This window comes from Boleophthalmus pectinirostris, unplaced genomic scaffold (genome assembly GCF_026225935.1).
Source record: "Boleophthalmus pectinirostris isolate CB_2022bp ecotype Guang Dong unplaced genomic scaffold, ASM2622593v1 HiC_scaffold_9, whole genome shotgun sequence".
Classification (NCBI taxonomy): Eukaryota; Metazoa; Chordata; class Actinopteri; order Gobiiformes; family Gobiidae; genus Boleophthalmus; species Boleophthalmus pectinirostris.
The window spans coordinates 31,762,555-31,789,793 of NW_026571541.1; the positions used below are offsets into that span (position 1 = coordinate 31,762,555).

The window sequence follows — 27,239 nt, forward strand, 5'->3', positions numbered from 1 at the left end:
ATATTGATATTTTTGATATTTTTGAACACCCTTAATGACAACTGTATTTTTGTCAGGTTAAACTCTGAACTACTGTCATGACTATTCAGTACTATTCTGGACTACACAAAGTCCATACCGGCTTGTCAAATAGTCTGATCCCGTCAGATCTCAGAAGCTCAGCAGGCTGGGCCTGGGCAGTACTTGGATGAGAGACCGCCAGGAAGTCCAGGTGCCACAGTGAGGCACCAGTGGCAAAAAACTATCATTGTGTCCTTAGGCAAGACACTTCACCCACATTGCCTAGTATGATAGTGGTGTGTGCATGAGTGATGGTGGTGGTCGGAGGGGCCGATGGCACAGATTGGCAGCCTCGCTTCTGTCAGTCTGCCCCAGGGCAGCTGTGGCTACAGTAGTAGTTTACCACCACTGAGTGTGGAGTGACTGAAAAATGAACTGTAAAGCACTTTGGGGTATCTTGAAAGGCGCTATATAAATTCAATCAATCAATCAAAACAATTTGTAGAATTAATCTGGTTAGTATTGTCACAATACTCAAATTTCAAACTCAATACTCAATATTGATTGCAAAAAAAAAAAAAAAAAAAAAGGCTTATTTAGACAATAGAATTCAACACTGTCAACATTAAATAATAGTACTTTCTTTTATATTATCTCTAAGGCTGGTATCATTAAGAAGTTGCCGATACGATAAATATCTCGATTCAGTGATCTTACAATTCGATGCGATTCAATATGATATATATATCAAATCAATTCGATATGGTTCAGTAAAAAAAGGTTAAATCATGGCTGTGATACTAAACATTTTTGTTAAACCACTTCTTGTGCAAAATGAATATGGAACACAAACATTTTAATCATCAAACAGTGAAAATGTCAAATATGTCGTTTAAACGAGTTTCCTTCCACTAAACAAGCAAAAAAACTGTGGCTCTGTAACAAAATTGTTTAGTAAAATATACCAAAAATCCTCTTGGCGATATATCGATACAGCAGGCCATGATATCGATACTGAATCATCACATTAAACGACACTATATATCGATATTTTGATATTTTTGCACACCTCTAATTATCCGTGTTCTCCTTTTATCTGTGTAATCCCTGTGTGTCCAGGTGGGTTACAGAGTGTACACTGCTCTTATACTTGTTCTGATCCTGCTCAAGTTCATTCTAAATCAGGAAAGCTTCATTTTTGTCCTCTGAATGTGACTTTTTAGCACCGATACCTGCACAAATGAGTAGTTTTTGCACTAGTTTTAGCATTGACAAGTGATTTTCGATACTTTTGACTGCACAAAATCAGATAATGAGATAATCTAGTGCAGAGGGTGAGTAGTACTACGGCTAGGACAGCGTTACAGGAGTCCATTTTTATTCCCAAAGCCGAAGATTTGTTATTAAATCAAGGTGTGCACAAGATGTCTACTATCATGTGTAACAGAGAACGCGTGAAAGTAGCACGGCACACCCATTTCCCCGCATGCTGTGTGGATTTTTAGCGTTTCAAATCGTTGTAAATCGTAAAATAAAGCCGGTAAAACGCCAGAAATGCGAACCCTGTGACCTCAAAGTGTGACAGCGCAGAAAGGGGCGAGGAACAAAGCGCAATTAGCGTCCTGCGGCAAGTCCTCCTTACCTCACACGTGTGCCTGGCGCGGGGAGATGCGGCTGGAGCGCTCCCTATGAATCATTTATTTGCGGATGGCCGGACGGAAGCATGCAGCAGAGGCAGGCGGGACGGTGGGGTGGAGTGGGGGAGGTCCCAGGTCCCTTCTTTGTTGGCCGGGCTGAGGTGGAGCTGCCGCGGTGACTGGAGGCAGGGCGGCGGGCTCTGGTGGTGGAGGAGACTGGGCAGAGGGGTTGGGGATGTTCTCCTCCCGTGCGCGCCCTCCGTCCCTCCCCTCCTCGTTTTTCAGCACACTGCGGTGATTTACGGCGGGTTGACGGACCGCGCGGGCACGAGCCTGTCAGCAGCGCGGCGCGTGCACGTGCGACACCGGTCCAAGGGAGTGCGCGCGCTCGTGGTTCAGGTGTGCGTAAAAAGACAATTATTAGACCAATGGTTGCTTGTGTTTTTTAGGACTTTCTCCACTGTATTTTTTCTTTCAGCATTAAAGTGCATATCACAGATTATATTTTTCACTAAAATGTAGTTAAAAATGAACCAAAATGTGTCTAAACTACATAATATTTGTGATTAGATGAATAAAAATACATGAGAACACCTTAATTTGGTTAAATCAGTGTCAGAAAATGCACTCTGATAACTTTTTGTTCTACCAAATCTATAAATTTTCATTATTCTTATCTTAAAATCTAAATAAAATAAATAAAGGCATTGCTAAAGCACATCACATGCCCTCTGTTAACTTTTCATTTTACCAAATCTTTAAATTCTCATTATTCTTATATAAAAAGTGCAAATAAATAACTAGCTTGCGAATCAGTGTATGTAAATGTGTATGTATAAGAATTAGGGTTGTGCAAAAATATTGAAATATCGATATATCCTATCGTTTAATGTGATGATACAGTATGAATATCATGAGCTGCTGTATCGATATATCACCAAGAGTAATTTTTTGGTATATTTTACAAAATTATTTTGTTACAGCTACAGTTTTGTTGCTTGCTTAAAGAAAGGAAACTCGTTTATGCAGCACATTTGACATTTTTACTGTTTTGATGATTAAAATGGCTGTGTTTCATTTTCACTTGTGGTTTAACAAAGACTTTTAGTATCACAGCCATTTAGTCTTTATTTTTTGCTGAACCAAATTAAAATCGATTTGAAATGTATTGTATAGAAGCGAAAGTGCAGTGTATTGAGATATTTATCGTATCGTGACTTTAAAAAATATTTTATTTGTAGAGTGAGGCATTGTTAAAGCTTTACACAGGTTTATAATGTTTTATTCCATTAAAGTTCATATCACAGATTATTTTTTTCCACTAAAATGTAGTTAAAAATGAACCAAAATGTGTCTAAATTACATAATATTTGCAATTAGACGAATAAAAATAAATGACATGACCTTTATTTGGTTAAATCGATGTCAGAAAATGCCCTCTGTTAACTTTTTGTTCTACCAAATCTTTAAATTCTTATTCTTATTTTAAAAATAACTTGCCAATCAGTGTATGTATAAGAACATGCTGTCACTTAAAAAAAAAACATTTTATTTGTAGACTGAGGGATTACTAAAGCTTTACACAGGTCTATAACGTTTTATTCCATTAAAGTTCATATGACGGATCAATTTTTTCACTAAAATGTAGTTAAAAATGAACCAAAAAGTTTCTAAATAACATAATATTTGTGATCAGATGAGTAAAAATAGATAAAAACACCCTTATTTGGTTAAATCTATGTCAGAAAATGCCTGTTAACTTTTCATTTTACCAAATATTTAAATTCTTATTACTCTTATCTTAAAAATGTAAATAGATAAATAACTTGCGAATAAGTGCATGTGTATGTATATAAGAACATGGTGTCACTTTGAAAAATATTTTATTTGTAGACTGAGGCATTGTTAAAGCTTTACACAGGTCTATAACTTTTTTACATTCAACTTATGAGTGTAATAACAAGTTAAATAATACACAAAACATAAACAAAGTCATACTATAACAGTTGGAGCAGACTTAAAGGTCCTATATGACGCAAAATTAACTCTTGTGAGCTAGAATGGTGTTACCTTCTCAAAAACAAACCTGGAGTTGTGTTTTGTTTCATTTACACTTTGAATAATCCTGCATTATCAGTCTGTCTACATCTCCAAAGCTCAAAATGCTCTGTTCCACCTTGTGATGTCATGAAGTTGCAGTTTTTAACCTTTTAACTTTAGTTCAGTAGGGATCATCAACTCCAGCGCTGAAATAATCCAAATGATTCAAGTGAAGGTGTCTGGAGTTTAAAAACACAATGGCGCTACTTCCTTGAATTACCACATGACATCACAAGTTGGAACAGACTTTTTCTGCTTGAGAGAAGAACTCAGGTTAAAATACGCAGCATTTGTGTGTTAAACATGTGAATGAAACAAAACACAACTCCAGGTCTGTTTCTGATGACGAAACATCACAAAATTGATCAGAAAATAGCGTAAAATAGTCTCTTTTAAACACTAAACATAAATTGAGTCAGTAGACAATATTATATTAACTCACTACTTTGAAAACTAAACAAATCATATATATGTTTTTAGTTTTTTTTAATAAGAATTCACAGGGCAGTGAGAAATTTTAACTTCACTTGATGTCATTAGTCAGGATAAGGCACAGAATGCAGTTAAATTTTACATTACAAACAAAGAAAAAAATACAGATTTGGATTGAAGGCATTACAGTAGGTCTATAGTGTCCTACAGGAACGATAGAAAAGATACCCGAGCTAATTAGGTCCATACTCAGTAGTTATTAAAACATCTATTAACCTGAAAGATTAAAAATGCATATGACAGGTTAGACTTCTTTTAATCAACCGTTATCAGCACAGTACAATTTCCAACTCAGTATGAAGGAACAGATATTAAAGACATTAAATCATAGTACTGTCTTTTATACTACCCTGTGGTCTTGTATCTATGTACCGTATTTTCCGCACTATAGGGCGCACTTAAAAGCCTTTCATTTAATCAAAAAAGGACTGTGCGCCTTATATATGAATTTATTGGGGTGTCTTAGTACGACTTTAGTAAACTACAAAGCCGCACCACTTGCAGCATTTCGGCTCCCGTAGTCAGGAGCATCGTGGAGTAATACATACTGTGATTCCTTTTAATATCAAAATGCACCTGTCAAGAGACACGCTCACAACGCTGACTTTAAACTCAAGGCTGTTATAAAGTGAAAGTGCGAGCTGCGTGGGAGCAGTGGATGAGCGCCGAGCGACTTACGCCACGATCTGTCAACGGGTCGTGGACGCCTGGACTAAGGATCAGTATCAACTGTGGTCCGAGCTTTCACCAAGACCAGAATCATCACTGAACTGCCAGGGAACAGTAACCACACTGACTCGGATAATGTCGAGAGGGATGCGGCCATGCTGGACGCTGTAATCGCCCAACTGTTTGAACAATTATGAGTTATTGTGAATATACGAACAATTTAGTGCCTCAGACAGTATTTTTTTTACACGTTACAGTTGAACAAAGTTGAGAATTATTGTGAACGTGTTAAATAAAGTTTGACTGACTTATCTGACTGTTGCGTTTTGTTTAATGCGCCTTATAGTCCAGTTTATATGTGAAAAAAAATGGAAAATAGACCATTCAATGACAGTGCCCCTTATAGTGCGGAAAATACGGTAATTAAAGTGATAATTAGAAAAACATGGAAATCTGTCATACGCACTTTAAACCACATGGCAAACCCAGAGTTCATACTTCTTTATTGGTTCTCATTTTACCTTCTTTTAGGATTAAAGTGCCTCTAGAATCAAATCTCTAGAAATATAAACATCTTGGTCAGAAAATATCAGTTAGTATATAAATTAGAGCCCGACCGATATGGATTTTGCTGTGGCCGATATGAAACCGATATAATGGGAGTTGGCGCTGCTGATAGCCGATATAACGCCGATATAGTTAGTGATGTAAAAATTCACTGTAAATGTTGAATTGTTTAAAAAACTTAGGTTTGGCTCTGGTGGATTTTAAATTGAGTTTATTTAGGCAACATTTATTGTTATTCTGCCTCTTTACATCATATTTACAGACAGTAGGTTGGCTTAATGGCATTTTTGCATCACATTCTAGACACTAGTGATGGGTATTCCAGTTCTTTTTAGAGAACCGGCTCTTTTGGCTCGGCTCACTAAAAGCTGCTGGTTCTTTTGGCTCCCAAGTGGCTCTTCAGATTGTTTTGTTGCAAGCAGGACTAAAGCACGTCTAAAGCAGGACTGAATCAGGACTGAACCAGGTCTAAACCAGGACTGAAAAAGGACTAAACCAGGACTTATTTTATGCTAAACTACAGTCAAATATGCTCGTTTTTTTATTTTTATTTTTTTTAATCCTACGTACACGCAAATTTCTCAAAGTTTCGTTTTGAGCCGCTGCCGCTGTCAAACCACGAATCACGCGGCGTGAAGAGAAAAAAAGTGAGAGAAAGAGAAAACACGGCTCCCAATAAGGATCAGGCTCCCGTCGTTCCCTTCAAAGAGCCGGTTCTAAGAGTCATTTCGTTCGCGACGGACCCATAACTAGTAAAGAAAGTAGCGCTATTAGCCTTTAGCCGTAAATACGTGCGCGCCGCGGTAATTAATTATATGCGCAAATGTCATAATTCACACGTCTGTTCACAGCTCATTTACATATCAGTGCAGGTCCAGGAGCAAATATACGGCCAATATAGTCACTTTAGAACAGACCAATAGAAAACAGTCTGTTTATGTGCGGGAGCTACAGCAGCTAACCCATAACAAATGACAAAAACTAGCTTCAGAGTCGACATATTTCCAACACTCACCGCTCATACAGGCTCCTCCTCACATCACAAATCTGCACTAATAAATGTCCTTTTAATCCAGACTCAAACCGATTGTCCGTAAAAAGAATCTCAGTGTTTGGATCTGTGTCTGCAGGTGTAAACAAACACACGTGAGTGACGCGACTCTGTGGTGTGTTCAGGGACAGTACGGACACACACAGACAAATGACTTCGTAGATAAATACTGATGTGGAGCCACATATTAGGACATTTATCTGTCTGTAAATTGGATTAAATGAACAGAATGTAGAGAGTCTAAGATTTATAACGAGGTATAACATGCCCACGTGAAATATCGGCCCCTATCAGCAAGCATATCGGTCGATAGCCGATATGCCTAAAGTTGCCCATATCAGATGATAATATCGGCCAACCGATATATCGGTCGGGCTCTAATATAAATATTATATAGACCTAGTACAATAAATATAGAAACTTCAAATTACTAGGCTGCGTTCATGGATATATCTGAAATGTTCTTAATTTAAAGGTGCATTGTGTAACTTTTCTGGTAGAGGGTCCGTCAGATGCTTTTGGAGAACGAACCAGGCCAAGTTACAGGTCAGATCTGTGGAGAGGCGACCCCGCTCACAAGCAGAACGCCTGTTTTTCTAAGTATTTTTGAGCTATAAAACCACCCGTAATTGAATAAATGTAAAGTAGAGCTGTTTAATGTCATACTGTGGAACATTCCAGGCAGAGCAATGACGTATCCATAGAAACAAGAAGGTGACGGACCCCCAGCCGAGAAGTTACATATAGGAGCTTCACTGTTTTAACACGATCTTTTGAGACTAAAGCAAAAGCAATATTTGATCTTAGTTCAATTAGACTAACAAAGATCTCATTGAACTTTATTTTCATTTATTTTTTTATATCTTTATTTCTTTACTTTTATTGGTGGCGTGAACACAACCTATCTTAAGGCATTGTGGAGCTTTGTAGACTCTATTTGACTGACTATTTCTCTGATTTTTCCACCTGCTTGTCTCCTTGGCCGTTGTCCGGGGTTTCGTGTACTTCGTAGTCCTTCAGGATGGCTTTGGCGGTTTCTTTGCCCGTCTTCTTCACCACAGCTTTGATGCCCAGGTTGTCGATGTTGAAAGCGGTGAGCCCCACGTTGATGGCGGAGTTGACGGCGTGGTCCGTGGCTTGTCCGGCCGCCGCTCCGTACCTTGATTCGGGGTCAGTTAGATCACAGGGAAAACAGGGGAGAAAGAAAGAAAAGGGAGAGGGATTTAAAGATTGGGTTAATTTTGGAGGGCAAAAGTGCGTTTCCCAAGATGCCATGCGATTGTGAAGTTCATTATGAAGGGTGTAAAACATGCAAAGTGAAGAATTAAAAGGTGCGCTATGTAACTTTTTGTTCGGGAGTCCGTCACCTGCCTGAAATGTTCCACAGTGTGACATTAAACAGCTCTACCTTAGATTTATTCAATTACAGGTGGTTTTATAGCTCAAAACTACCTAAAAAACAGGCATTCTGATTGTGAGCGGGATTGCCTCGCCACAGATCTGACCTGTAACTTAGTCTGGTTTGGTTTCAATGAAGATAGAAAGGTTTAATACCACACTGTGAAACATTCCAGATAAAGCAATAATAATAGTATCTCCTTAGAGAAAAGCATTTAATGGACACTACACCAGAAAAGTTACACAATGCACCTTTAACCTGAAGTAATGTCTGTTTGAATTGAAAATATCATTAGCAAACTAACAACCCAGATTTTTGTGCCAATGGGCTTTGAGCAAAACGGCAAAGGCTAACTTTTTGGTTGGAGGTCCGTCACCTTCTTGTTTCTATGGGTATGTCACTACTCTGCCTGGAATGTTCCACAGTGTGACATTAAACAGCTCTACTTTACATTTATTCAATTACAGGTGGTTTTATAGCTCAAAAATACCTAGAAAAACAGATCTGTGAAGAGGCGACCCGTTCACAGTCAGAATGCCTGACCTGTAACTTAGTCTGGTTTGGTCTCCATGACGATAGAAAGGTTTAATGCCATACTGTGGAACATTCCAGACAAAGCAATAACATCTCCATGGAGAAAAGCCTTTGACGGACCCTCCACCAGAAAAGTTACACAAAGCAGCTTTAAAATCAGTTTCTGAAACTTTGAAAAAGTGCTAAATTATTAAAACCTTTCAGCAAATTTGAAGTTTAAATGTGTTTTTACACTGAAAACAACCATATTATGAACATTAGTTACCACAAGAGCTCGCCTTCGTTGTGCTTTTAAACTCTAAAAAGGAATTGTATGTAAGATTTAGATTTGGATGTTCAAATCAAACATTTCATTTCATTCTTTTCTTTTTTTATTTGTTTCATTCATGAAATACAAAATAATTATGTTTCATGCATCGATGTGAATGAAACATAGCTTTTACTTATAAACAACTGTAATGCTGATTTATTCTTAATTACAAAAACTCTGGGTACGATGTCTTATTTATTTATGTTTAGACAATTATCCAATCAGAAAACAGCCTGAGTCTCAAATTAGTCTTTTATTACCTCCGCCAAGGAGGTTATGTTTTTGCCGGCGTTTGTCTGTTTGTTTGTTTGTTTGTCTTTTAGCAACATAACTCAAAAAGTTATGGACCGATTTTGATAAAATTTTCAGGATTTGTTGGAAATGTGAAAAGGAAGAACTGATTTCATTTTGGGGGTGATCCGGAAGAAATCCTGGATTCTGGATCACTTCTAGTTAACATTGTGGTAAATGGGGCTAAAACTTTGGTTTCTCAATATCTCGGTTAATTATTGACCAAACCCCATGAAATTTGACTCAGGGATGGACAATGGGATCCTCTTTCATATTCCAAAGGCTGATCCGGATCTGATCCAGAAGACTGATTTTATCGCAATTTATATAAAAAATGGGGGTAGTCCTTGGCGGAGGTCTGCGCTCTCTGAGTGCTTTTCTAGTTTGGGTTGTTTTGGTGAAATCCAGTTGGTTTAAACCTAAAATACCTCTCTCTGATCTGAACAGTCACTACCAAAAACCCACAACCCACAACCAATCATGAACCAGTGCTAGTGCAGCCTCTGCAGCGCTGTACATTTACTTGAAGTAGCTCTGTTTTTGAAGGTGCACTGTGTAACTTTTTTGTTTCTTTTTCTTCATGGAGATGTAATTGCTTTGTCTGGAACGTTTCACAGTACGATATTAAACCTTTCTATCGTCACAGAGACTAAACCAAGACCAAGTTACAGGTCAGATCTGTGGAGAGTGAGGGTGGGATTAAATACGTTTTCTTCTTCCCACTCATTTTTGGGCAAATTTTTTGTTGCAGTTACTTTCATTTCTATTATGATTTCTCTTATGTTAGATGTTTCATTGTAGAAGAATGTAAATCTTTACTTGCCCAAAATAAATACATAAATACAGTTCACACTCAGCCTGTTTTTCTAGATATTTTTGAGCTATAAAACCACCTGTAATTGAATAAATGTAAAGTAGAGCTGCTTATCTTTCCAGGCAAAGCAATGACATGTCCATAGAAACAAGCAGGTGACGGACCCCCGATGAAAAAGTTACACAGTGCACCTTTAAGAGAGTAAAAATCAGCTTCACTCTAATCACCACGTTTAAGGAGAAGTGCAGAGTTTTCTGATTAAATGAACGATGAGTGCATTCAGACATTTCAGTAGAACGACATGCTCTGTCTGTCTGTGAGCAGCTGTGCCAAGCATTCATTATAAAGCATTAGGGGGATAAGTACATGTGTTTTCATTGGGTGAGTCGGACAAGACAGCTCGAAGGCCTCTATATCTGGAAAGTAAGTCAAAGAGAAAAGGTTAATCAAGTACAAAAGTGTGACACAGACTTCCACGGCGGTTTTGTGGTGCAGGATATTTAAAAAAAAAAGCACAACAAAAGCGACCGTAGTGATGAGTGGCCGTGACAGAAAAGGCCGTAGCGGAAATACAACCGAACTTACTTGTGCTTCACCGTCGAGACCGTTTCAGTGGCGACACTTGAGGCGATGTTCTTAGCCGCTACTTCCAGCCCGGTCCACATAGTAGCAAAACCTACACAGAAAACACATATAGGACCAGCTTAAGCTATGATAAACTCAAAGATAATAATACAATTTTCAAATATAAACCATCATGTGTGGGTTCACCAATCTTTTTTTTTGTGCAAATGTCACCATATTAGTTCTATCAAGCTGTTTTTATATGGATTTTCACAGGCTTTCAAAGGTGGATTGTGTAACTTTTCATATGCTTGTCTTCATGGAGATGTTTTTGTTCGCATTAAGCCTTTCTATCTTCACGGAGACCCAACCAGACCAAGTTACAGGTCAGATCTGTGGAGAGGCGACCCCGCTCACAGTCAGAAACCTGATTTTGAATTCATTTTTGAGCTATACAAACACCTGTAATTGAATAAATGTAAAGTAGAGCTGTTTATTGTCATACTGTGGAACATTCCAGGCAGAGCAATGACATATCCACAGAAACAAGCAGGTGATGGACCCTCAACCAAAAAGTTACATAGTGCACCTTTAACAGGAAGAGGGGGTTGTTGAAATTAATGGGACAGTCCGGAATTTTGGACATAGGACCTCATTTACTCGTGAGCCAGAGTGTTGGAGACGTGTGGAGACACTTTTTTAAATATTCCAACCAGTCCTTGTATTTGCAGAGGTCGCTGGTGCTAGGTTAGTGCATGTCAATGACCATATTTATCCTGCCACTAAAAACAGTCTTACCCACTCCACAAAACACCCGAAGCAAATCTATTATTACACCAGACTGTTGATGTGTAAATGTTTGTGTTGATAGAATAATGTTTGAAACAAAATTAACCTTGCATCACATGAATCGTCGCATGTTGAGGGACTATTTTCTCATATATCAGTCCGCCGCTGCCAAACTTTCTATCAGGAAGTACAACTCACTGCTGCTGCTCAGACATAAATCCTTCAAATGCAAGGTTTGGTTTTACTTCTAAAATTATTATATCAGCACAGACATTTACATGGACAGTCTGGTGTAATAATAGATTTGTTTCGGGTGTTTTGTGGAGTGGGTAAGACTGTTTTTAGTGGCAGGATAACTACGGTCATTGACATGCACTAGTCTAGCACCAGTGACCTCTGCAAATACAAGGACTGGATGGAATATTTAAAAAAGTGTCTCCACACGTCTCCAACACTCTGGCTCACTAGGAAATGAGGTCCTATGTCCAAAATTCTAAACTATCCCTTTAAATTTTCCTAAAAACTGGTTTAATATTGATATTTGGAGCAACTAGGACCAATATAGCGGCAAATGGCATAAATTTATACCAGCAGTAATACACCAGCAAGTCTAAAACAAGGCTTAAAGTGCCTGTACCCAATTTATTCCCCCATGTGTTGAGCTAAATTGGTCCCTGTACATAAGCAGATGTCAAAATAAGTCCACAGTCGGTACCCAATTATAAAGTTTTGTATTGTCTGATAATCATGAAGTGTTGTTAGCTTTACCCGGCAAATAAAATAAAACGCAGGGCCAGATATAAATCAAAAAGTAGTAGTTTACCCTGGACTCCACTGGCTGCCACCACCATCGCTCCGTCGAGGTTGGAGCGTCCGTCTTTGTCTTTCTTCATGGACTCTGGGATGAGTTTTTCTCCGTGTTTCTTCACATGTGGAGCCAGCTCTCGTCCCACGTACCCAGTGACGGCACACACTCCATCCACTGCAGCCACACATAATAAAATTTAAGTACATGCTCAAAAAAATGGTTATGAGTGAACAATAAATAATAATACAGAGATATGAAGAAAATCACCATTAAACCTCCAAACTGTGCAGAAAAAAGCTGCTTAACTTTTTTATGTCACTGTTGTTTTCACTTATAACAAAGTAGAATTCTATAATAGTTGTTATTATATTACACAAATACTGAGGTCTTTTAAAAGCCACATTATGTAACTTTTTAGCCAAAAAATAGACTAAAATACAAGCATTTTCATCTGGTCATATTAATTGCACTAAACTTATAATCTTCCACAGTATGGCTTAAATCAGGGGTGTCAAACTCAACTTCACAGAGGCCAAAATTAAAAACTGGGACTAGGTCGTGGACTAAATATTTATTGAAAAATTTCAACAACATCTGCATGTTTTCTCTTCTTTTGAGATATGTAATGTTAAACCTTTTCTTATTAAAATAAATGTTTAATAATAGTTTTGCTTAAACATTGAATCCAGAACAAGCAGAATAGAAAAGAATAACAACATTTTAAATAAATAATGTCTCTATAGTTTATCTGTAGTCAGTGGGCAGCTCTAAAACATATTTAATATGATCTCATGGGCCAAATATAATTATATCACAGGCAAAATTTGGCCCCCAGGCCTGAGTCTGACATGTCTGGCTTAAAGTATTTACATCTCCATGGTGAATATTCCAAAGTTGCCTGGTATCATGAAGTTCACATCCAGAAAATGACATAATGGACCTTTAATACAGATGCATAATATTTATAGGCATTTCCATTATATTTATTTTATTATTTAATTTAATAATTGTCGTAGCAGCGATGGAAGTGACAAGTTACAAGTTAACTGCGTGGTCCATGGCTTGTCCAAGTTAATTATAAGTGATACTTTTTGATTGATCAAGTTTTGTATAAAAGCATGATCTAAAATTCTTCTAAAATTGCATTAAAAAGCAACTAGAAAGTACCCTGAGTTTTTCATGCGTACTTTAACTTAAAGATGTCATTTACTTGTCTCCATGGAGATGTTATTGCTTTCCCGGAAATGTTACACAGTAAAGCATTAAACATCTATCCAGCATTCAATTTCGCTATGGGTCTTTAATTGATAAAAATACCATAGAAACGTGCATTCCTACTGTTACCGGGGTCACCTCTTCACAGATCTGACTTGAAACTAGGCCTGATATTGTCTCCATGGAGATAAATAAGCTTATTACATAGCAGGTGGTGAACCCTCTACCAGTAAAGTTACACAATGCACCTTTAAGTAGTAGTAAGAAGTATATTTTTAGCCATGTAACTGTACTTTTACTTCAATACAAATGTCCAGTACTCTTTCCATCGCTGTGTAATAGTTAATGTGATAATAATAAAATAATTATTTGATCAAATTTGACTACTGCCCCATGTCTAAACCTGGTAGTTCATGTGACAAGGAGAGAGGCAGTTACCTAGGAACTGGCTGACTTTGACGGCGCCCCCTGTAGCCTGCTTGGCCACCTGCAGGCCCTTGGTGACAGTGGGGCTCACGGTGGCGGGTTTGTCCTCTGGAGTCATGTGCTCCCTCAGCTTCGACGCCCCCTTGTGGATGGCTTTACCCGTGAACTCTGCTCCTTTCACCAGGCCCCAGCTCAACCACGAAGCACCTGAGGGAAAACAAGAACTTATCAATAAAATAATATCACTTTTATGCAAGTTTTTTTTCCCAAAGAGACAAACTGTATACAGGACTGGAGCAAACACAACAATGACCTGTGTTTGAGCTTGTACTTTAGGAGTAAATATTGTTGAGTTGTTTTGAGTTCTACAGCAGAGGTGAAATTGGATCAAATATAGCTGGAATAACTGCAGTTGTATATATGTATGTACAGTGTCAAAAGTATTGAAAATAAGATCAATCGATACTAATCAATACTTAATTTTTAAAATCAAAACTAGATATTAATTTGAGCAGGTAGAAGTGAGGTAGAAGAGCACTAGAGGTGTGCAAAAATAATGAAATATAGATATATCGTATCGTTTAATGTGATGATACAGTATCGATATCATGGGCTGCTGTATCAATATATCGGCAAGAGTATTTTTTGGTATATTTTACTACATTATTTTGTTACAGCGCTGCTTGTTTAGAGGAAGGAAATTTGTTTATTCAACACATTTGACATTTTCACTGTTTTGACGATTAAAATGTTTGTGTTTCATATGAACTTTGCACAAGACGTGGTTTAACAAAAACTTACATGGTAACGCTACATGGTAATATATATTTTAAAAAAAATACTATTATTTAATGTCAGGGTTCCCACTCTTTTTCACTGACAAAATTTCCAAAACTTTTCCATGACTTTTTCATGACCTAAAATGACTTTACGGCACCTACATGTGTAGAATTGATCAGACTTTTAGGGATAAATATGAAATGTTAATCCTTTCCACTCACCTTATGGTTTGGGATTATAGTTTTTTAACATTTAAAATACTGTAGTGCATTTATTGTTGTCTCTTTTAAACAAAAGGCACAGACGTTCAGAAATAATCATAATAGCCTAATGATAACTTAACAAAACGCTGTAGCTGCGTGAAAGAGATACTAAAATTCCGTGACTTCTCCAGATTTTCCATGACCGTGGGAACCCTGTAATATTGAAAATCACATTCTACTGTGTAAAGAAACTGTTTTTATTATTTTATTGTGTTGGTATTTAGTATCAAGTCGTTTCCTGAGTATCGAAATCGAGTTTGAACATTTAAAATCACACTAGTGGCATCACAATTGTTCCCTATTGGAGGATTTAAATAACACAATTTAATATTCTTCTTCTTTTTTTTTTGTAAACAGAAGATCTAGGCACATCTCCCTGTCCTCACATTTACAATCGCTTTTTTACCAGCCCAAGTATAGAGCTTGTGTTAAAGCTGCATTAGCCGATTTTCAAACCGCAAAAGGAGATTATGTGTTAAAATCAATTTCTTTTATACGGTAAAGTGGAACGGCAACGCGCGATCGATACTAACTGCTTACTGCTCTTATGATCGCTCCAATACATTATACATACAGGTGCAGATAGTACACAAACAATACACAACATACACAAATATAGGTATAAAATGAAACTGACGCATTTACAACAATTAAGTCAGTTACGCCAAGTGTTTTGATGTGTTTAAATGTTGTACCGTTTCATCCAAAGGTGGAAGAGTTACTCACTTTTGTTACTCCACCGTAAAGCTACACAATGCACCTCTACACCATCATAATACTTTGTCCTTAAATTGCCTCAACAATAAGGGCTAAATAAATTACTTTGTAGACACTTTTCCACGGATATAAAATGTTTACTCTAGTCAGTGTGTAGCACCAAGAAAATAATGTATCATATTTCAATAATGACTAGTTTTATGTATTCAAAGACTTTAACTTTTCTTTAAAAACAGAATTAGTTTGTATCCTATTCGAGATAATTCAAATACTGGCTTAAATATTGGTCAGAGTAACACTTTTTTCTTTTACTTGTCATTTAAACACTAAATTTAAGAGTGTTTTATATTTTTTCATCAGGATCCATGAAGGATGTGATGAGGAAAATCTGTTGCTGCACCTGACAAAACTGCACTCTGACATATATTTTTATTACTGTATTTCTATTATTTCTATATTTTATTTGTACTTTAACATATACTATATACTTTTTTCATTTGTTAAGTCAAGTTATTTATTTTATGTTTGATAAAATTCTTCCTTCGAGGACTTTTTTTTTTAGTTTTTTTTAAATTAAGACTTTTTTTTATTTTTTTATTGTGATATTAGAGACAGTGCAAATAGTAAAAGACATAAGACATTTTGACTTGAGGGGACAGGGGGAGCAGGGCATACATCGAGGTTTGAAGGGGTGACGAGATAATAAAAATTACTTCTGTTCTTCTTAAATGGGAGGGCAAGTGTGTGTGTGTGTGTGTGTGAGAAGGTAAGAAATAGGTGTGCGCAAAAATATAAAAATATTGATATATCGTATCGTTTAATGTGATGATACAGTATCGATATCATGGGCTGCTGTATCAATAAATCACAAAGAATATTTTTCGGTATATTTGACTAAATAATTTTGTTACTGCGCTACAGTTTTGTTGTTTGTTTGTGCAACACATTTGACAATTTCTCTTTTGATCATTAAAATGGGTGTGTGCACAAAAAGTGGTTTAACAAAGACTTTTAGTATCAGAGCCATGATTTAGACATTATTTTTTATTGAACTGTATCAAATCGATTTGAAATATAATGTATCAAATCGAAAGTGCACTGTATCGAGGTATGTATCGTATCGGAAACTTCTTAATGACACCCAGCCCAAGTAAGTAATAAACCAGAAGAAATATAAGAGGGTAGGGGCAGGAGGAAAGGAAGAAAAAGGTTAAAATAATTATTCTTGTAATTAATGATAGTTGCTTTTTTCCCCTGTTCTTTCTCTTTCTCTTCATCTTCTTTCATTACCCATTTGTTCCTTTGCTATTTATTAATTTTATTTACTTAAAATGTATTTATTTCCCTTTCCTTTCTGCTAGATAGTGTCAGTAAAGTTTAGGACAGTGAGCCTTGTTCCTGGTCACACCTTGACTCTGAGGGGAGGCTGAGCAGGATGTACATAGACGTTTATATAATTATGTCTTATTTGACCTCAGTTTCTTGCTATTTCTGCTATTTATCTAAAATGTATTAAACCATTTCTCTTTGTTATTATAATCTGCTATGTGTGAGCTACCATGTCCAAATAATTTTCCTTGTGGATCAATGAAGTTTGTCTAAGTTTAAGTCTCTGTGTCTGTGAGTGTGAGACTTGCCCGTGATGATGCCATGAGCCACCTTCTCGCTCCACTCCGGCAGAGTCTTGACCTCGCTGACCTCGCCGACCTCGCCCCTCCTCTCCCTCCTCGCCCTCCTCGGGCACCGGCTCCACAGTGACCTGAGGAGCCACCAGCGACACCTTCTGACTCAGGTTAATGGAGTCGGCCGCCGCTTCATCCGGAGCCTGGGAAATATATAGAAACAAAACACAAAAGTCACTCACAATTTCCTCCACAAATACTAAGGCTGCACATTATATCTGTCTATCTGTCTTTTTTTAGGAGCATCAGTTTGTAGTTTAGACCTGGATTGTTAAAAGTTTCACATTCTATTGTCTAAATAAAGAGTGTTTTTTTAATATCCAGGTTGTATCGGAATCTGTATCTGTATCAAATTTTCCTGAAATTTCCTTCCTGAAATTTTAGTATTGTGACAACATTAGTTTAGACTTCCACAAACATGTTTGGAAAATAGGGGATTCTTATGTTAGTTTATCAGTTCCGACTTCAGTTTTCTCTCAAATGTTAACACTCCTGGAGCTATTTACACTCTCCACTCTGAACAGAATTAGGGGTGTAAGAAAAAATCTATTCAGTGCTTCACTTAACATAAAGAAAGCAGGAGGTATCAAGTATTGAATCAATTCCTTCATCAAAATCAAGTTTGAAATTTTAGCATCCACAAATATATTCGCAAACGCAAAAGTTGTCCCCCCCAAAAAAGAAGAAAATTATCTTTTTTATAAAAATATCTATATCAATTCAAAATGCATCTGAAATTTTTTTTTTGAAGTTCAGGTTTTTCATGAGTTACATTTACTGTTCTCATGATTTAAAAAATTAATAAACTGTATTTCGTTCAATTTTGTTCTTGTGAAGGTGTACTTGACCAAAATATTATACGTAATTATTGATAAATCACAATACATAGTCCTTTGCTTTAGTAATTGAGATATATCATGATATGTTGAATCGTGACAGGCATATCGTCAGTTTTATAAATATTGACGGTTTCATGCAATGCATATTCCTTAACAGAATCTTACTTTTTTTTAAAAGTCTGGATAAAAAGTCAAAAGTAATGAAAATCAGACACTAATCGATACTAAAAATCATATCTAAAAATAATATCAGAACTAGATTCTCATTTAGTTTTCATCTCATCTTCTCATTTGAACAGGTATTAATATTGAAAAACAAAATCACATCAGTAGGACAGAAACAAACCTTTTCTGAGTAGCTTCAATGTAAATTATAGAAGTGTAATTTAGTATAAGATCTCATAGTAACATAGCCGGTATCATGTATTGAGTCAATTCCTTATCAAAATCAAGTTTGAAATTTTAGCGTCCGCAAATCTACTCGCAATCGCAAAATTTGTCCCCCAAAAAAATCACAATTATGTATTTTTTTCCCACAAAATCAACCAGTACTCAACAATTCAAACCCTACTTTTAAGCTGCACTGCAAAATATTTTTAGTGGAGGGGTCCGCCACCTGTTTGTCTCCATGGAAATGTTATTGCTTTGTCTAGAATGTTCCACAGTATTGATTAAACCATCTATCAACAGAGAAACAAGCAGGTCAGATCTGTGGAGAGTTGCCCTGTTTATAGAAGGAATTACTGTATTTTTGAGCAATAAAAACACCCGTAATGAATAAATGCTAGATGTATATGTTTAAAGTCATACTATGGAACATTCAAGACAAAACAATAACATCTTTATGGAGAAAAACAGCCAGAAAAAGTTGCGCAGTGCACCTTTACCACAAAAGCTTCTCTCATAAATCTTTGTCCCTTTGAAAACTTGCATCTCAAACTGTTGCCTACGTGCTGACGCCGCTTTACTTCCATCAGATCACAGTTCTTGGGCGTTTTTTAGCAGGTACACGGCGCCCTGGCATCCGCGCGTGCCAGCGTATCCATCTTCATCAGGGCTGGCGGTGAACTGAAGCCCCGAGCGCGTTCTGACAGGCACAGATAAGAGCATTAAAACGGGTTCTTCGGCTAACCTGTGCGACGCAAAACTAATCCTGATACTGCTGAGCCAGGGACAATGGAAGAGAGGGAGCTCAGAGCGAGTGCACCCTTTGGTAGGACTACACAAGGGTTTTTAGAAGGTTTTTGGAAGGTTTTTGGTTACGTAATCATATTAATAGCTCCTATATTAAAAGAGAGTACAGTGGTCCCTCATTTATCGCAGGGGTTACGTTCTAAAAATAACCCGCGATAGGTGAAATCCGCAAAGTAGTCAACTTTATATTTTACAATAATTATATCTGTTTTAAGTCTGTAAAACCCCTCACCACACATTTTATACACTTTTCTGAGACAGGACAGTTACAACACTTTTTGCATCCTTCTTAAAACTTATTGCTGCTGTCGTCCTTTTGTTATTTTCCTCCTTCTTTATGTAACGAACCAAAGATTTATTTATTCCGTTGTGGACTCCTGCACGGGTCCATCTTTGGAGAACCTGAGATTATATCAAACATTTGCGCTGCCAACGCCACGGACTGAACCAAGACTGAACCAGGACTAATCCAGGACTAAACTAGGACTGGTTTCAGTAACTATTTGCAGGTACCCGACCCGGTGCAGGACTCTGCTACAGCACGTAACTTCTCATTCCTTCAGCGTGTCCAGAAGTCCAGCTTTTTGTGCGTTGTTTAGTGTCTTCCTCGGCCTTTTGGGTGCAACCGCAGGAGACTTTGTCGGTGCAGAATGTTTCGTCAACATTGTGGGTTTGTCGGGAGAAAACTTGCAAACATGCAGCACTTCAGATCGAACATATTTATGTAAATTTGGCAGCTGAACACATTCTGTACTGTACAGGAGAGAGGAATCCCTTAGCCAATCAGGACGCAGCAGGAGGAACACAATACTCGTTCATATGCTGTAAAAAAAAAAAAAAAAAAAAAAGGCATGCAAAACTGTACTAAAAAAAGCTGAGAAAAAGCGAGATCGCGAAAGGTGAACCGCGATATAGCGAGGGACGACTGTATATGCAGTCTGTACCCTTATTAGTTAGTTAAACTTTTTTACCAGGTTATATCACTGTTCTCTCATCAGAAACTTGCCTGAAGAGGTTTCAGATCCATGCATTTCTGAGTAATTTTGTGATCTCTCCCGAGTCCAATTCAAACCCTCCTTATTTGTATGATTCTGTGCTTTGCTCCGCCCACAAAATTCTCCATAAATATACAAAAACTTGATACAAAACTGTCCACAACAACTTCACAAACCTGATGCGATGTGTGGTAGTTCCATTAGTGAGATTTGAGACGCTGATTGTGTTATCGTAGCGCTCTGAAGGGAGAGGGAATTAGCACAGGGAGCAAGGTGAGGGAAAATTCTGTGCGTCAATAACGAAACTGAAACTAATTTAATGTTTTAATATGTTTTTTCTGTAAATATAGCGCTTTCAAAACAATAAACGGTAACATGGTGATCTAAATAAGTTATGTTTTCAGCAGTTTATACCATATAGAAGTAAAATACCTCCTCTTTCTTTCTTTTTGCTTTGTCCTTACAATTAAATAAGCGCCTTAACCTACAGACAGAGGACATTAGACAAGGTACAATATTCAAATTTGGTGTTAAGATTATCATGGTTAAAATAACTGCAATTAACGATTATATCATGATAATAATAAAAGCTGCTGACAGTTTAAAATGTTATGGATATGAATAAAGATCATTTTAATGTTATGACTATCATAGAATTGTACTTTGTTATAAGTGAAAAGCAACACTGATCTAGAAGAAACATCAAGGATAAACAGCTTTTTCCTGCACATTCTGTTGATAAAATAGAGATTATCTTTGTTGGTGAGTCTCATGATGATATAAAATGTCTCACAAATGATTATAGTCTACCCTTTTTATCACGATAAACTATATTATTGTTTATTGTCCCATCCCTAGAGGTTTGTCTCGTTCTCAGTTTATGCACAGGCCTTGTGTGAAAGCTCAGAACCTCCAGAATTCCCTCCCTGAGCTGCAGAGGCTGCACTAGCACTGCCTCATGATGACTGCAGTCGCTGGGGTTTAGGTACAGACCATTCAGATCAGAGAGAGACATTTTAGGTTTAAACCAACTGGATTTCAGCATCAAAACTGGTTGGATAATTGTCTCGAGAAACAAAACGGCAAATTATAACATATATATATATATATATATATATATATATATAAACAACTTTTCCATCATGTCCAATGTTTTTGTAAAGAAGAATAAATCATCATTACAGTTATATTACAATAAAAGCTATATTTGATGTGAACATATTTACCTTGTATCTGGTGACAGAACTAGGTCAAGTTTATGAAATTTGAAAAAAAAAAAATCTATAATGAGCATTTAGTCATGTTATAATAATGAATCCTCAGAAAGTCTTAGCACTCTACTGTACTGTATCAACATTTATTTGAGTTTCAGCTTTATACTGTCCCACTGTTAGGCACAAAAATAAGATATTGATTCCCTCTCGTCTCCTCAAAATGTCTCCTGTCTGCTCTTGGAATCAGCCTGTGTAGTGACAGAGAAAAAGCTTTGTCGTCCATTTCATGTTATCAACAAGATCAGAGTCAGAAGTCTGTGGAGATGTTTGGGTTTGAAATGTAAAAAAGACTTTATGAACTGATCCTTTGTACCCACTGAGCCTGTCCTGTTCCCGTCGCAAACACTAGATGGCAGTGTCTGATAGGGTTTAGAGCAGGGATTATTAACCTTTTCAATCTTGGGGCTTGACTTTTTTTTTTGAACAAAGTAACCTGGGGCCCTATCTCATATTAAATGCATTATATTGTAATGATTGTGGGGCCCCCAAGGAGGTGGTCCCAGCCCTATTTTGGGCCCCAGCCCTATGGTTAAGAATCACCGGTTTTGCAATTTTTCAAAGGTGGTATAGTTTAGGAATAAACGTTATTGGTGATCTTTTTGATAGTAATGTTATTATGTTATTTGTGCAAGTCCAGAACAAATTTGGAGTCGCTCAGAGGGACTTCTTTGCTTATTTGCAGATTTGTCACTTTATCAGTTCAAATTATAATGCTACTCATGGGAATATGCAGTTGGCTCCTATTGAAAAAGCTATTGTTGATCTAAATTTAAAGAAAAGTGTCATTAAACAATTTTACTCAAACTTGCAGGGACATAATCAACATAATATTGAAAAGTTGACTAATCGTTGGGAAGGAGATCTCCAACGCCACTATGAGGAATATAGATGGAAGGACGGTATCCGGTCGACTCATTCACTATTCCTCAACAACAAATATAAAGAGACCCAATTTAAAATGTTACACAGGCAGCACAGAACACCAGTTTTTCTGAGTAGGATAGACCCAAGTAGATCCCCTTTATGTCTTAAATGTAAGGCAACAGATGGGACTTATTTACACTGTCTGTGGACTTGCCCAAAAATCTCAAAATTCTGGCAATGTATAACTAAAGAAATAAGCAACATAGTGGAATTAAAACTAGTGAAGGATCCGGGTTGGTTTCTGCTGGGGCTGCCACCATTAAACAAAGTGGCAGACAAAAGTAAATTAAAATTAGTGGCTAAATTACTATTTCTGGCACGTAAGTGTGTGCTGTTTAACTGGATTCAAGAGAAGCCACCAACTGTCACCCAGTGGTATAAATTAGGGATGGGCATGATTAATCGATTAATCGATAATTGGTCATTAAGAATTTCATCGATTACGTTCATTTTAATTGACAAACCGAATGTAGGTTGCTGTGCGTAGCGTAGAGTGACCAAACAGGGGTCCGTACATGTAGCTCTCTGTACTCAGAAGGAGCGAGACACAAACAGTCGGTCAGTCTGCAACGCAAATGTGTATTTAACGATGACTTGTACAAGAAATTCCACGCTTTCCGTTGCGTTCGGGACAAGTGTGAGTCCATGTGCACAGTGTATAAAGCAGCACATATGTTTCGGTGTCCAGTGGGAAAAAGTTTTGCCAGGTGAGAGTAGCACAATGTCGATGACGAGGACCCACCTCCCACCTCCCGTACGGTGTCCTGGTTTTGACAAATGCAAATATGGTCACACTAACCTGTATTCCACTGAGTCATGTCTTTTAATCCAACAGAAGTTGAACCGCATCAGCGCACAAGAGCTGTAGTTTTATCTTTGCTTAATTTATGCAAATTAGCGATGCGGTTTTAAGTTTTGTTTTTGTGAGAGTTGCGCAAAACTGAATTAAACACATTATAATGTCAAACGGGCTGATGTGGCTCTAGAGTGGTTACGGTTTATATGTCGTAAAGTTGAATTTATTTATGCAGATTAGTAGTGCAGATAGTAATAATAATGATGATCATTTTAATATACACACGTTAATGATTAATCGATAATCAATCGTTAATTCTTCCGACGATCGATTAAGAAAATTTCATCGAATGCCCATCCCTAGTATAAATAAATTTTTAGAGTCTTACCATGGAAAGAGTCAGTGCAAAATTGAAAGGTAATGATGATTTCTTTATGGAGTTGTGGCAGCCTCTGCTTGATTACTTGCCCGGTGATCTCAGTATCATTATACAGAGAGGTACAGGCTCAGTGTTGTGGTGGGCGGTTGGTTTGCCTGTTTGACCAGGTCAGTGTGTCTCGCTTAATTGGGTAATATGTTTGAAATGAGAAAAACTCAAACACATGCTTGGACTGCTCTTTGTTTTCTGTTAAAATGCTGAAAACTTAATAAAATATGTTTAAAAACATAAAAATAAAAGGATCACCGGTTTAGAGTGCTTGGCTGAGAGATCAAAGGAGAAAAAGGTGACTAACATATACCATAGTTAGTATTTGTTTGAGGTGTCAGTATGTTTTACTATGGCAAAAATACATATATTTTTAAGACTAGAATTTAATACACCCAAAATAAATGTATGTTAAAAGGAATTATGCAAGAAATTTTAAAGACGGTAGGGAGGGATATCATGGAAAAATAACTTTTCAGAGCTTTCTACCATGCCGTAACATTTTTCCCTCATCAAAAACATGCATGAAGAGGTTTTAGGTGTCATCCATGCATGTTTGAGTAATCTAGCGATCTCTCCCAGGCCCTGTTTGAACCCTCCTTATCGCGAGCAGAACAGTCCGGTCAAAAGCTCAGCCCACAGGTCTATGTCATCATGCTCCCACACGACAAATCTCCATAAATATACAAAAACATGATACAAAACTACACTACAACTTCACAAACCTGATGCGATGTGCAGTAGTTTCACTAGGGGGAGTGAAGTGTGATAGATTGTTTTTAAATTTGATGTAAATCGTCCATTCCTACTTTTAGAAGTGGGGGATATTGACATTTCATTATCTCAAAAACTATAATCTATGATATTTTAAAGGCTTTTCTCCATGGAGATGTTATTGTTTTGTCTGGAATGTTTCACAGTATGGCATTAAACCTTTCTATCTTCATGGAGACCAAACCAGATCAAGTTACAGGTCAGATCTGTGGAGAGGCGACCCTGAATGCTGGTTTTTCTCTGTATTTTTGAGCTATAAAACCACCTGTAATTGAATAATGTCAGGTAAAGCTGATTAATGTCACACTGTGGAACATTACAGGCAGAGCAATGAGATATCCACAGAAACAGGTTTGACTACTCCAAATTTAAGACTTTTTTAAGACCTTTTTAAGATCAGATAAATGAAAATTAAGACCAACATCGCACCCATTATGCAGGCAAAAAACACCAGGTCCAAAAAGAAAAACAAAATAAGACTTGGACAACATAATTTAAGAACTTTTAATTTAGGAACATGAAATTCAAGACCTTTTTAAGACTTTTAAGACCCCGTGGCACCTACAGTATGTACTTTTCTTTTCTTTCTTCACGGGTAGATGACAGATGTTTGTGTTGGGACTGACCTGCACTCGGAGGTCTGTCATCTGGGACAGCAGGTCCTGGAACAGCTCTCGGTCGGCGGCGGGCAGCTCTGAGGACAGCACCACGCCCACGAAGTACCCAGGGGCCGGCGCCATCATGTCGGGGAACATGAAGACTCCTGAGGTGCAGAGGAGGACTGGAGACTGGGACATCAGCGGGTACAGCCACTCAGACACCTGACAACACAGAGAGAAAAAAAAATTAGTAATACTTTAGTTTAGAGACATATTTCAATTTCTACGAGGCACGATGGAGACAAGATGAGATTTAGATTTTTTTGATTGATAAACTGTGGCTTTTAGTTCACATTTTTGCTTTATTTTTTCAGTTTCAGTCATTGGAGCACTGCTTTTTGGTGTTACAGTTTTGCAAGAGGAGTTGCCAAACAAATTTAACCTCTTTTTGATCCAAAGCAAATGTCAAAATATGAGGCAAAAATTTCACAAAATAATTTTCCTCACGTGTGCAATAGACTCTATTCATGCTTAAGTCACTAACGAGGAAGAGGTTTGGAAACATCTGGCTCTGTTCGCGATAGTAAGTCTGACAAAATCTGGGAACAATAAAAAAATGGCCCAGTTTTCATCATTTCCCCACTGACGCACAACTCTGAGCAAACTGGGTACATGCGATTAGAAGAGACGAGGCGCCAAATTCAAGATGATTCCAAACAGCACATACGTCTGCAGTCTTCATTTTACCACTGATCACATTTACTTCAGTGGGTTTGATCACAGTCGGTCGGGAACTACACCGGAAGTTGTCATCGCATGTTTCCAAACGTCTTCCTGGTTTGTGACGCAAGCATGAATGGAGCCTATTGAGTGCAGTCTTGTGGCAATTTTGTCTCGTGAGCTCTTGTCCCATCTTTAATATTAAGACATAATAACGGAGGATGAAATACTCAATTTTGTTACTAGATACTGGGGCGAGGTGGGTTAAATGACTTTCCCAAGGATTTAATGACAGAAATCATTTGTGGGAGCCGAAGCAGTAGATCCAGTGGGTCTGACTGCTCAACCAATGATGTTTATTATGTCAAGAGCAGGATTCGAACTGCCAACATTCTGATAAGTGAACAAACGCCCTACCAACGAGAGCATGAAACCTGACCTAAGTCTGATGGGACGGGTTCGGACAAATATTTAAACTTATAAACTTATGATCGGGCTCGGATCGGACTCTGACACTTCTACTGTAGACAGGAAACAGCTGACACGCCGCTCAGAGCACTGCACTTTTAGCTTAGATACAAGTCAAAACTTTAAAAGCATAAAAGGAAGTAGAGTCACTTTCACTAATGTGCAGTTTCACCTCAATCCATGCGCCGTGTGGATGTAAACACGTGAACTACTTTCGCCTTTTTACTTTTGAATAAAGCCTTAAACTGAATTAACAGTGTGCTTTTGTGGACTTAGTGTCATTATTTGCGGAGGACAATTTCTGTGGATAATGTGGATGAGATGCTGCACTTTAAATTTACCACTTTACGAGAGCTGAGTAATAAAGTTTTCGCTATATTCTGAGTTTGTATATTATGTCTGTGTCCATTAGAAGTCACACAAACAATATCCTATGTATGTCACTAGGCTCATGAAAAAAGTGTGATTTTAATTGTGTCAGGTTCAGTCGGGTTCGGACACAAATGTCTTAATGCAGGTCAGATCTGTGTAGAGGCGACCCAGAATGCCTGTTTTTCTAGGTATTTTTGAGCTACAAAACCACCTGTAATTGAATAATGTAAGGTAAAGCTGATTAATGTCATACTGTGGGACATTACAGGTTTGACTACCCCAAATTTAAGACTTTTTAAAGACTTTTAAAACCCTGTGGCACCTGTAAATCTACAGTATGTACTTTTCTTTTCTTTCTTCATGAGTAGATGACAGATGAAGAAAAAAGTGTGATTTTAACTGTGCCAAGTTCGGTCGGGTTCGGACACAAATGTCTTAATGCCTTTCGGGCTCGGGTTGGATTCAATCACTGCTCTGTCGGGCAGAAAAATTCAGCCCAATCTACACTCTCCTACCAACTGAGGAATTGTATTTATTTTTTTCCCCATCTCATTTCATTTAAAACAAAAGCATAAATGTGCATTTGCATTGTAGGAGATCATGTGAGCAGTGACTTTATCATTATGCCAAGCCCAACCTTCTGAGCACGTTGTTTAGTTTGGTTAATGAGGTCAGCAGACATTTCTCTCTCTCTGTCTCTCCTCCTCCCTGTCTGTGTCTCTGTGTCTCTGTCTCAGGATTGAGGCCAT

General features: G+C 37.6%; 2 protein-coding genes across 3 annotated transcripts in view; both read right to left on the reverse strand.

The window, feature by feature from the left end:
* The window catches only part of LOC110162893 (serine/threonine-protein kinase DCLK1-like), a 36,879-nt gene extending 35,006 nt beyond the window's left edge, over positions 1–1,873 (reverse strand). For both annotated transcript variants that reach the window (XM_020927808.2, XM_055148010.1), the window contains exon 1: positions 1,643–1,873. The gene's annotated coding sequence lies outside the window, so the exon portion shown is untranslated. The remainder of the gene's footprint in view (positions 1–1,642) is intronic.
* A 1,630-nt stretch (positions 1,874–3,503) lies between these two features.
* LOC110162891 (spartin-like) overlaps positions 3,504–27,239 on the reverse strand; it is a 36,848-nt gene continuing 13,112 nt past the window's right edge. The window contains exons 4-10 of the mRNA XM_055166828.1: positions 24,958–25,152; positions 17,171–17,251; positions 17,064–17,133; positions 13,679–13,873; positions 12,041–12,199; positions 10,450–10,540; positions 3,504–7,675 (exon numbers count right to left, since the gene is read on the reverse strand). Of these exons, the coding sequence (XP_055022803.1) occupies positions 7,462–7,675; positions 10,450–10,540; positions 12,041–12,199; positions 13,679–13,873; positions 17,064–17,133; positions 17,171–17,251; positions 24,958–25,152 (1,005 nt within the window). The 3' untranslated portion in view covers positions 3,504–7,461. The remainder of the gene's footprint in view (positions 7,676–10,449; positions 10,541–12,040; positions 12,200–13,678; positions 13,874–17,063; positions 17,134–17,170; positions 17,252–24,957; positions 25,153–27,239) is intronic.